The 11,262-nt window shown below is 48.9% G+C and overlaps 1 protein-coding gene across 2 annotated transcripts in view; it reads right to left on the reverse strand.

The window, feature by feature from the left end:
• The window catches only part of MED12 (mediator complex subunit 12), a 23,125-nt gene extending 12,137 nt beyond the window's left edge, over positions 1-10,988 (reverse strand). The window contains exons 1-23 of one of the 2 annotated variants that reach the window (XM_021707927.1): positions 10,845-10,988; positions 10,446-10,637; positions 10,148-10,307; positions 8,545-8,726; positions 8,251-8,361; positions 7,889-8,140; positions 7,054-7,200; positions 6,795-6,894; positions 6,529-6,665; positions 6,180-6,311; positions 5,689-5,815; positions 4,703-4,932; positions 4,251-4,331; positions 3,947-4,117; positions 3,598-3,742; positions 3,379-3,429; positions 2,964-3,082; positions 2,629-2,772; positions 2,025-2,188; positions 1,669-1,800; positions 1,014-1,241; positions 694-838; positions 390-510 (exon numbers count right to left, since the gene is read on the reverse strand). In XM_021707927.1, the coding sequence (XP_021563602.1) occupies positions 390-510; positions 694-838; positions 1,014-1,241; positions 1,669-1,800; positions 2,025-2,188; positions 2,629-2,772; positions 2,964-3,082; positions 3,379-3,429; positions 3,598-3,742; positions 3,947-4,117; positions 4,251-4,331; positions 4,703-4,932; positions 5,689-5,815; positions 6,180-6,311; positions 6,529-6,665; positions 6,795-6,894; positions 7,054-7,200; positions 7,889-8,140; positions 8,251-8,361; positions 8,545-8,726; positions 10,148-10,244 (3,016 nt within the window). In that variant the 5' untranslated portion in view covers positions 10,245-10,307; positions 10,446-10,637; positions 10,845-10,988. The remainder of the gene's footprint in view (positions 1-389; positions 511-693; positions 839-1,013; positions 1,242-1,668; positions 1,801-2,024; positions 2,189-2,628; positions 2,773-2,963; positions 3,083-3,378; positions 3,430-3,597; positions 3,743-3,946; positions 4,118-4,250; positions 4,332-4,702; positions 4,933-5,688; positions 5,816-6,179; positions 6,312-6,528; positions 6,666-6,794; positions 6,895-7,053; positions 7,201-7,888; positions 8,141-8,250; positions 8,362-8,544; positions 8,727-10,147; positions 10,308-10,445; positions 10,638-10,844) is intronic. The other variant, XM_021707928.1, reaches the window with a different exon arrangement.
• Positions 10,989-11,262: the final 274 nt, after the last annotated feature.

Genomic DNA, 11,262 nt, shown 5'->3' on the forward strand with positions numbered 1-11,262 from the left:
TTTTTATTTGGTTCTCTGCCTGTATAAGAATTCTACTGTCGTTGCAAGTTAGTTTTGTATCCTGTGACTTTGCCAAAGTCCTTTATCAGTGCAAGAAGGTTTTTTGACAGATTATCTTCTGGGGGGGGGGGGGGGGGGAAGGGACAAGGTGAAAGGAGAAAAAGCAATAGTGAAGGAGAGGCAGAGCAAAGAACAGTTACACAATTGAGGGGTCAAAAGTTGGAAGGGTCAGGACTGCAAATCCAGTGTTAGAAAACAGACCCCATCTAGCCTTAGGCACACCAAAGGACTGGCCTGGTGGGGGCCAGGGAGCCAATGAGAGGATGTCATTGAGTATGCATTGAAATTTGGGGCCCAGAAATTCTAGGGGTTACAGATTGGTAGTTCACCAGCATTAAGGAGTGAAGGGATGGCAGCACAGCGAATCAGATCTTCCAGGAGCAAACACTGCCGAGCAATGAGGATGGCAACAAAAGTAGCCAGGGAGTCATGAAAAGAAAGGTCACTGACCTGGAGGAAAAAGCAGACAAACATCATGACTCAGTGGAGAGAGAGGGTACCCACTCAAAGGGGTCTCTACAGAACCCACTCAGAGTTCCTCTACAGAACTCTGTCCCTGGTGAGATGATCATGACCAGACCCCTGCCCTGGTCACTGCCCCATTCCCCATCAAGACTCCACCCCAAGTCTCACATCTACATTGCAGAGGAGGTCGTTGAAACCACAAGTGCCATTGTTAGAGGAGCAGCACAGGGCCTTAAGTACTCCTAGCCATTCTGCACTCAGTGACTTGCAATAGCCGGTCAGTTCTGCACACAGGATTGCGATGTCATTCACCCTAGGGAAAAGTACAAATGCCCTCAGGAAAAACTTTGCTCCACAAAAGCTCAGATTCATTCACTTTTCATCTCTGCCCCAGTAATAATCAAGGTTGTAGTACTTCCCAGGTATTTCAGCCCTCCCATTATCAGGTGGGGGCGTGGTACCCCTTCCTCACTCAGTACGCCCCATACCTATCGGGATCATGGTGCCCCACACAGACGTGCATAAGGGCATTGCAGACAAAGCTGTAGCGGTTAGCAGGGTTCTCACTAAGACTCTTGCCTAGCCCCGTGTAGGTGAAAGTGTGAGCTGCAGGATTCTCCAAAGTGTCAATCATGAACTCAGGTGCCCAGCGCATATTTGATTCTGATGGCTCCACATTGCAGTAGATGGTATTCTTCACCTTTGAGCAAAAGTCACTGCATAGATAAAAAAATGGAGATAGTAGTATTGAAGAAGGTCTGGTATGGTGGAGCGATGGTTAGGAAAGGGGAGAAAAAGAAAAGGAAAAAGTAGGAGATGAGGGACCTGGGGACAAGGAAAAAAGAGATGGGACAAAGCAGACTGGACAGGAAAGGAACCACATAAGAATAAGGAACAGAGGCCTCTGGAGGCAGTACGGAAGAGGAGGAAGAGTGTGGGTCCCAAAGAGATGGGCAGAAAGCAAAGCTGATGAGGAAGAGGGCCCAATCTCTGTAACTCAACAACACACAGAGGACACAGTCCATAAATGATCCTGGACAGACAGCAGGGTCCTGAGCTATGCTCTGTTCCTGAGTTGGGTGGTAATGGGAAGGAGAAGGGAGTAGGTTCCACTCTCTACCCCTTGCCTCCCACCTCTCTTACCTGAAGAGCTCCCCAAATTTGCTCTTTAAATGGCTACAGGAGGTGTACAGATCATAGAGATAAGCAAGGATACAGCGTTCTGCAGAGGAGCCATCAGATCGGTTCATCCCATGCTTCACTACGCCACACAGCCTGTCACCAAGAGGCAAGATTGGGAGGATCAGTCGATGGTATGCCAGGGCCTGGGGCACAAAGGGCCCTTGAAACTGACTGAAGTCTCTTAGCAATACTACTTTCCCATCTGAATGGCAGGCGCTTCCCCACAGTGCAAGCTCATGTGTGTGTCCTTCCTAGGCCACTTCCACCAGCATTTGCCAGAGTCCTGCATGTTTCAGTTATTTTGAAGCCCTGCTTACCCTTCAAAGACCTGTGCCATCTGGTCCTGGTTGAGGATGAGGCAAGCATGATAGTGCCGCAGGACAGCCACGATGCACAGGCACAGGCTGGTAGTATAGCTGCCCACCAGATCTGAGGATTTGAGCAGCAGCTCTGCCTCCACTACACTCAGCTCGTTCAGCAGCTAGCAGAGTGAATGGGGGGTGAGAAATGAGAAGAGGTCCTTCGTGTTATATATAACCTCCCTTCCTGTGAGGACACTGGCAAGGTCAGGCCTACGCCCCTTCCTGCTGGAGCTGCCTCAGGATAGAAGGGCCCAGTTACCATATGCTAATGTCCTTTACTCTATTAATGACACCTCTAACCAGTCTCCAGGATACAGTTCTATGAACTCCAAAGTGGGAGGACAGCGTGTGCCCAATGCTCTAATCTGTCTCCCCAGGGAGCACTTAAGTCCATTCCTATAGTCCTAGTTCACGTTTCACTCCCCTCATGCTAGTCTTTTCTGTCCCTCCAAATAGCCTGGGAAACTGGCTGGAGCCTTTACCCCTGTCCTCATGAGCCTACATAGCCCCTATAAGCAGGGATTCCTTCCTCTGCTCTTATCTCCTGCAACTTCCCCACCTGAATAGCAAAGTCGATGAGGCCACTGATGCTGAGTGAATATTCCATGAGGTCGAAGATGAACTGCACATGCTGCACCAGAGGCAAGTGGTATGACATGCCAAGGGCAAAGCTCGTGATCTGCTCCAGAACATTCCGGGAGACCTGATAAGGGCAGTGGGAGTGAGACAGGAGTGGAGAAAGGGAAGAAGAACCAGGGAAGCAGGAAAGGATGATGGTGGAAGGGGATGAGACCAGGAGGCTTAGCCTGCCTAGGGGGAAAAAAAAGATAAGGTGGAAAGGAAAACAGGACAAGAGGTCAGAATGTGGGAAGGGGGCTGGGCTTAGGCCCACACCTGAGCTGTGACCTGGTGTTGGTCATAATGTGAAAGGTGCTGGAACTTAGCAAAGATATCTTCAGCAGTGGGGAAGGCTTCAGGCCGGTTGCGCCGCCGCTTCTGCCCATCCTCCCCACCTGAGGGGACAGTTGAAAGGGACCAGTCAGTACAGAGAAGATAACTAGTTGGCTGGGGGGTGCAGGAATATGGAGAGAAGGCTATGGGAGGGAAGGAGGGAGGGAGGGAGGGAGGGAAGGAAGAGGGAAGCAGGGAAGGGAGGGTCAAGGAAGGGATGGGGGAAGGATGAGGGGAAGGGAACAGTGAAGCCAAGGTTTAGAGGACCACAAACTGTGGACCTTAGAGGAATATGTACAGGGAGGTGCTAGGTTGAGGGAGGGAGGGGGGGGGCAGTATGGGGCTTACTGTGAGGTACCTAAGAATGTCAGGTCTCCAGGATTCAGAGGCACAATAGGAGCAAGCTGGTCTGCAGAGGGGGGGAATGAGGGGGGAAGTTTCAAAAGGACTAGAGCTCTCAGGAGACTCCAAGAGACAGGACATTGGGACATGACTGGGGAGTTCCCTATGCTGGGGAAGGGAAGACTGACTAGGGCATTTTTGGGGGGCAGATCTGTTTAAGGAGCCTCAAACCCACCAGTTTCTGCTGTTCCCTTGCGGTTCAGAACCTTCAGGATATCCTTGGTAATTTTCTTGATGGCATGGCGGGCATCATCTCGCTGCTTTCCCACCCCAAACAGTACGACCAACCGCTGGTTGCACTCATGGCTGCATGACTCCTCCTGCATCCCAGCAGCACCATCAGACTCCAGCAGGGATCGCCTTCCCTCCTCTTAAAAGCATGCCCCTCACCTCTCAGCATCCCCATGCTCAAGCCCCTTCCCAACATGCCCACACCCTCAGGAAGAGCTCCAACCCCTCAGCAAATTCCTTGGATACAAATCCAGGCTCAAAACACATCATCACCAGGTGTTGGGGAATAGTACCTGGGGGATGGGAAAGTGTGTGGCATACTGCACATGTCGCGGCTGGTCATAAAGAACCCCAAGGGTCCCTTCGATCTTCTCCTTGGGTGGGGGCTTCACCTCCTTTTCGACATCTGGTTTCTCAGGGGATGGACTGCCCTTCCCCTCACAAGGCATAGTAGGAGAGAACAACTGAGAGGAAGGTGAAAGAGCAGAACATTTAGAAGAAGAAAAGGGGATGAGGGGACATTAAAGAAATTTCAAAAAAAGACAGAATGGGAGGATCTGAGGAGCTGGATTCTTCCATGCTCAGGATCTAACTTACTGAGAAATCAGGCTTCTCCATGTCCTCAAAGAGCACACTGGAACTAGGGTCGATGTCCATAGACTCTGAGAGCCCTGGATCCTGAGGGCATAGAACATAAGTGAAGTTGCTTGAGCCCTAGGGAGCTGCTCCCCACCATATAGAAAAGGTCACAGAGGAATTGAAGAGAGGAGACCATATTGGGAAAAGCACAGGATCTAGATTCAAGCCTCATCCAATCACTTAACCAGTATGGGTCTCAGTTTCCTTCAGCTTTAAGATGAGGATAAGAATACTTCACAGGGTTGATGTGAGGATCCAATGAAACAGTTGATTTGAGAGTGCCTTGTAAACCACAAGGTGCTAGGAAAATACTACCCATGTTAGGCGAAAAAGATTCTCAGAAGCCTCTGGGAACCACGAAGATGGAAATGTCAAAAGAAATAATCTGGAGCAAGGAAAAGCCTGCTCACCTCCAATTTGCTGCTGCTGCTGCCTTCAGCCTCCTTACGCTCTGGATCATCAGCAGGATCATCAAAGGGAGAGGGAGGACGGGGACCAGGGGCTCCAAAGGCAAGGTCCCCTCGGGAGATGAGAGTGCAAGTATACATGTTGTGGGAGAAAACATCATGTCGAATCAGTTCACAGAACAGCAGAACTAAGTTAAAGAACTCCACCCGCTCACTCTCACTTCGGGGATCCGCTGGAGGGAGGGAATGAGGAAAGGTGAGTCAGGAAAACACAAACAAGATGGGCAAAAAGAGAGAGGGACATACCTAATGCAATACTAAGAGTGACCAAAAATAAAAGCCCCAGAAACTGCTGAGGAACAGTGTGGATGGTTACCCCACAGACTACCCCACACACCATCTCAGAAAGGAATATAGCATCTTTGCCGCTATTTATACAGTGAAAATGCTTCAATCAAATGTGCTTGTTTTTCTTCTTCTCTGTATTTCTCTACTCTGTTAAACTATAAGATGATCAGGGACTTGAATGATGCCTAAAAGTCATTCTGCATAAGCTGGGCTTGGTGGCTCAGCCTGTAATCCCACGCCTTTGGGAGGCTGAGGTGAGTGGATTGCCTGAGCCTGCGGGTTCGAGACCCGCCTGGGCAACTTGGGGAGACCTCATCTCTAAAATAAAAAAGAAATTAGCCGGGCGTGGTAGCGCATGCCTGTAGTTCCAGCTACTTGGAAGGCTGAGGCGGAAGGATCGCCGGAGCCCAGCAGGTCGAGGCTGCGGTGACTGGGAGCGGCCACTGCACTCCAGTCTGGGCGACAGAGTGAGACTCCAACTCAAAAAAAAACCAAAACAAAACAAAACAAAAAAAAGTCATTCTGCATAGAGCCCAAGACAGAAGTATAGACCAGAAACCCCTTAATTATGCTTTCTGAAGACAGTGTGGCAGGTAACTAAGACTAGGCAGAGGTAACCAGAGGGTGGCAGGGGTCCATACTCAGCATGGGAGCCTGTGTATCCAGAAACTGAAGGAGGACATCTTGGAAAATGGGAGCACTAGGAGCAGAAAGGGAGCCAGAGGCGATGGAACCTTTCTCATCCACTGCTTCTGATTCTCCACAACGCTGTAAGATGAGAGAACAAACTAGGATTGACAATTCCCTGTCTTTTCACTCCTCAGTGTGTAACCCTTGAACTACCATCTAGTTTACCTCTACCCCATGCTTTTCACTTCCTTTCCCCTTCTGGCCTCCATTTTCTTGACCACCTCCCAACTGAAGCCTTGATCGCTTCTCTAACTCTGACATCAATCTGCTCCCTTCTACTTTTGCCTCATGTCTTTAACTTTCCTTTTAGGTTCTCTACCACTTCTTTACTCTGTTCTCACACCTTCAAATTTGGTCCCACTACCACCTCAATCTCTGTCTCCAATCCCAGTTAGATCTCTTCCCATAGGCCAGTCTCATTCTCTTATCTCTGTCCCCTAACCTCAGCTTCAATCTCTGCCTGTCTCTTCTCCAGGAGCTTGGCTACCACCATAGCACGATGGCGACCAGAGCGTTTGCAGCTGACAGCCCATTCACATAATAAAGACACTACAGCATCATCATCCGAGGAGATCTGGAGACCAAAAGAAGACAAGGATGAGTAAGGTAGGGTTGGGACAAAGAACTGAGTTCCAATTTCTTAAAGATTGGGCCCCATCTTAAAACATCCTGGGCCCAGTAAGATCATTTCTACACATATTATCTGGTTTTAATGCCTTACCATGACTTCCCCTCATATATATCTTGCTCTTCCAATGTTTTCTGCTCCCTTTATTCCCCTTCTTGTTTACCTCATGCCCATCCTTGCTAGGCCCTAATCCAAAGATTCGGTTACAAAGGGAGTCAAGAGAGTTGCTGAAGTCAGAACGCTCAAAACTATGGCTGTCCAGCACTTCCAAAGTATGGAGCACCCGTCCAATGGTGAAGCCTAAGGAGGAAAAGTGGTAAAGGGACTTCACTAGAAGCCCAATATATTCTGGCTCTCAGATCTATATGTCCCTACTATTCTCATCCTTTCCTCAAACATATTTCCTACGATCTGTCCTCAGACACCCACCTGCAGTAGCTTCCTGGCACTTATCAAAAGACCAGCGAACCTCAACTGCCTGTCCTCGCTCCTTGATTTGCTGCTCGATCTCCCGCAACTTTGCACGGACCTGTGGTATTAAAAAGGAAGGCTTGAAGGGTGTACCAGGGCATACAAAAGGCTGGCCCCAGGCTAAAAGAACAGCACCAGACTCCAAATCACAATTTCTGAAAGAGTAATTTAGTCTAAAAGCCCAATCTGGGACTACCAGGCTAGTGGTCAGACCTACCTGCTGAGTGAAGGCACTATTGCCCTCTGGCATGGGAAGGTTGGAGGGGGCAATAGGCAGGTGGTCAAGTGGTGAACCAGTCTTAATTCGGCTATCAGTCAGCGAGTAGTGCCAAACCAGGGCACTAGGACAACACAGGAGGATGGTCTGCCAGACAGAAACATCTAAGTCAAACTCAATTACCATGGCTACCTCTCTGGAATCCCATTATAAGACCCAACCCTTAGATTTCAGATCCAAACTTATTCCGACTGAGCTCCTGAGACAGGCATCACTCCATGCCTCATCCTTTCCCTTCACCCTTGTTCCTAAAAGGCTTTAGATCTACTATTTAGCCCTGGAAGCGGGAGAGGCTGGCCAAAACCCTCAAAAGGGAACTAATACCCCATTACCAAGAAGCAACAACCTCTTGGCAAGCAAGTACTCAGAGCCTACTCCTACCTCCAATTTGGAATTACGCCCATTCTCCAGGATGGGCACCTAACTCTTCTCAGGCTATCTCTTAATACTTCCTTGGGAGGCCAGGCTCGGTGGCTCAGCCTGTAATCCCAGCGCTTTGGCAGGCCGAGGTGAGTGGACTGCCTGAGCCGACAGGTTTGAGACCTGCCCGGGCAACTTGGCGAGACTTCATCTCTACAATACATCAAAAATTAGCCGGGTGTGGTAGCGCACGCCTGTAGTTCCAGCTACCGGAAGGCTGAGGCGGAAGGATCGCTGGAGCCCAGCAGGTCGAGGCTGCGGTGGCCGGGAGCGTGCGACTGCACTCCAGTCTGGGCAACAGAGTGAGACTCTAACTCAAAAAAAAAATACTTCCTTGGGAACACCTAATACCTACCTGTAAGATACAGCTGAGGCCAAAAACCAGGGGCCGGTGCTGAGGACACATAAGCAGGTCACTAAAGGGAGTCGAGGGGGTGCTGCTGCTAGTTGGGGGCTGAGGAGCAGGGGTGGTGGGCAGTGTTGACTGAGCAGATATAACATGAGATGAGTGGCTGCTCACGCCATCCAGCTGCAGGGCCAGTCTCCGGGTACAGAAGTAGGCAAGGCGGCGGGAGAGGTATGCAGACTGAACAAATTCCCCAGAGTACTGTGAAGACATAACCAACAGAGCTCTTAGTTCTCTCCAAGGGACCCTGATCTAACATCTTATTCTTCCACAAATCTTCCCTAAACCCCGCCCCAAATCCTAGGCCTTACCCGAAGCAGTAGGGGCAGCAGCAGTTTAAGCAATTCATCCTCTCCAGGGCGAATTTTCTCAAAACACTCAAGCACCCAGGTTAGGAACTCATGTCTGTCCAGCATTCCATCCTATGGGTGCCAGGGATGAGAAGAGTATTGGGTCAGCATTGGGATTATTAGAGATCAGGCAGATAAAGTAAATGAAAGAATGAAAAGAACCACAACTGGACAAGGTGGTGGGCAGATTCTATTCTATACTGGCACAAGATCAGGCTCAATCCAATGACCCACACAACATGCCCTACTCCTTACCTGAAACATGAACATGGCCAGCTTCTCGTTGTAATCCCACTGCCGGATTGCCACCTCTACATCATGGGGTAAGGGCCCTATCGTGGAACCACAGCCTCCACTTCCTGTAGGCCCTGGTCGGTAGTATTCAGCCATCTTCTGTAGCTGCTCCCATAAGTATTTAGTGATGATCTGAGTCCATTCTAAAGGAAAGGGGGAAAAAAGGGCTACTTGATACTATCCTGCTTTGAATACTTTCTGTCTCCTATCCCCACTCCCCCCCAACTCCTTTTTTTTTTTTTTTTGAGTTGGACTCTCACTCTGTTACCCAAACTAGAGTGCAGTGGCTGGGAGAGGCCACTGCAGCCTCAACCTGCTGGGCTCCGGCGATCCTTCCACCTCAGCCTTCCAAGTAGCTGGAACTACAGGCGCGCGCTACCACGCCCGGCTGATTTTTTGATTTATTGTAGAGATGAGGTCTTTCTTGCCAAGTTCCCCAGGCGGTTCTCGAAACCGCGGGTTCAGGCAATCCACTCACCTCGGTCTCCCAAAGCGCTGGGATTACAGGCTGAGCCACTGAGCCCGGCCTTCCTACCCCCACTCCTAATCACCATACTTTTTTTTTTTTTTTTGAGTGAGTTTTATTGTAGAGATGAGGTCTCGCCAAGTTGCCCAGGTGGGTCTCGAACCCGCGGGCTCAGGCAATCCACTCACCTCGGCCTCCCAAAGCGCAGGATTACAGGCTGAGCCACCGAGCCTGACCGACATTTACCATTTTCTATATTTAATTATGTTATTTGTACATATGCCTTAGCATCCCTACTAGACTATAGGTATCCTAAGGGCAAAGATTATACCCTTTGTAGCATCATCTCTTTTTATTTATTTATTTATTTATTTTTTATTTATTTTTTGAGTTGGAGTCTCACTCGATCACCCAGACTGGAGTGCAGTGGCCGTTCCCGGCCACCGCAGCCTCGACCTGCTGGGCTCCAGCGATCCTTCCGCCTCAGCCTTCCGAGTAGCCGGAATTACAGGCATGTGCTACCATGCCCGGCTGGTTTTTTTTTTGGATTTATTGTAGAGATGAGGTCTCACTGCCCAGGCGGGTCTCGAACCCACAGGCTCAGGCAATCCACTCACCTCAGCCTCCCAAAGGCGCAGGATTACAGGCTGAGCCACCGAGCCCGGCTTCATCTCTTTTTTTAAAATTTTTATTTTTATAAATTGTTTTATTTTAAATATGTGGGGTACAATTCAGAGTTAGGTATACAAATGTTCATTATGCAGGTAAACATAATCTCTTATGTATAATCCTATGTATCTTTGTACAATGTTTACAAATGTATGTAATGCATATAATTTAAATGCATATAATATATACAAGTGTATATGTATATATAATGTATAACCCATATATATATATCATAATCCTTATGCATCTTTGTAAATTAGTACATACATACAGTAGTAGATACTCAAATTACTTGGTGCTTACTGATTGAGTAAATGTGAAATACAAGCAAAAACAAAGATTATAGATTAAGAAGGAGAATGATTCCAAGAATTTCTCTGTCACTCCTCAAAGCGATCAGTGGTACACCTGGTGCTAGGAGCTACTCACCTGTGAAGGGGTCAACGACATGTCTCTTCTTAACCTTGGTCTCAGACATTGCTGCATAGTAGGCACAGGTCATCTTAATGAGCCAGGCGGCCCTCATCACAGGCACTGTGTATTTGGCTAAGTACCCAAACACTTCTTCCTTCTTATTGAAAATGGGGACCTGGATAAAGGTGGCAAATAGTGAGGTCTCCATTGTCCCCATGAGCTGGTACCCACAAAGCTTAATCTGGGAATAGCAGGGTGCTTGGTAGCCACACTCCCCCATTGGCCTGAAGCACAAGAAACAATAGTATCTCACCTTTTTGGCTAGTTGTGTGAGTGGCTTGGTGTCAGCCAGGTCAGTGAACCAGGTGTTAATGGCACTCTGGGATCGTGGAGTCACCAGCCAAAAGTTGTCCTTCTGGTTCACTTGGGGCTTCCTGCGACCAGTGTCAGGGAGGGTGTTACAACGTAACTTCTCTGCAATAATGCTGCTGAAGTTGGAACTGATCTGAGGAAAGAAAACTGCACCTCAGGGTGGGAAGAAGGGGCAGATAGGTGGTTCTGCCTTTGATGAGCAAATGCCAATGAGGTAGCATTAGGTTAAGAAGGCAAAACCAGCTTTTTAGGTTGTCCCTTTACATCTTCCCAACCCAAGACCTTTGCTCCTTCTCAGACTCTTCCAGTCTTTTCCTTCAGTCTGGCAGAGTTGTCTCACCTTGGCAGGATTGAAGTTGACGTTCTTGGCACTGCCATGTTCATCCCCAGAGACAGCAGGCTGGTTATTGAAACCTTGTTTTACATTCAAGGCCGTCAGTTCATCCTGAGGCAGGAAAATGGCATTTTAGTTTAGTTTTTTTTTTTTTTCCTTGGGGGGGGGTGGTGGGAGAGGAGGGCAGGAGAAGAAAAAGAACAAGGGGAAAAGGGAGGAGGATTCTGAGTAGAACAGATGGTTACTTAAATCTGGACCCTTATATTCACTCAGACCCCACCCTCAACCCCATGGTCACTAAGATTCCCAATCATCCTGAGCGCCCTCAACATCACTTCCCTTGCGAGCAGCCTACCTCACCGAGCTGCCTCAGACAACTTTCTGAGGTGTGTGTGTGTGTGTGTGTGTGTGTGTGTGTGTGTGT

This window comes from Carlito syrichta, unplaced genomic scaffold, assembly GCF_000164805.1.
Source record: "Carlito syrichta isolate Samal-C Ts95f unplaced genomic scaffold, Tarsius_syrichta-2.0.1 Scaffold127161, whole genome shotgun sequence".
Classification (NCBI taxonomy): Eukaryota; Metazoa; Chordata; class Mammalia; order Primates; family Tarsiidae; genus Carlito; species Carlito syrichta.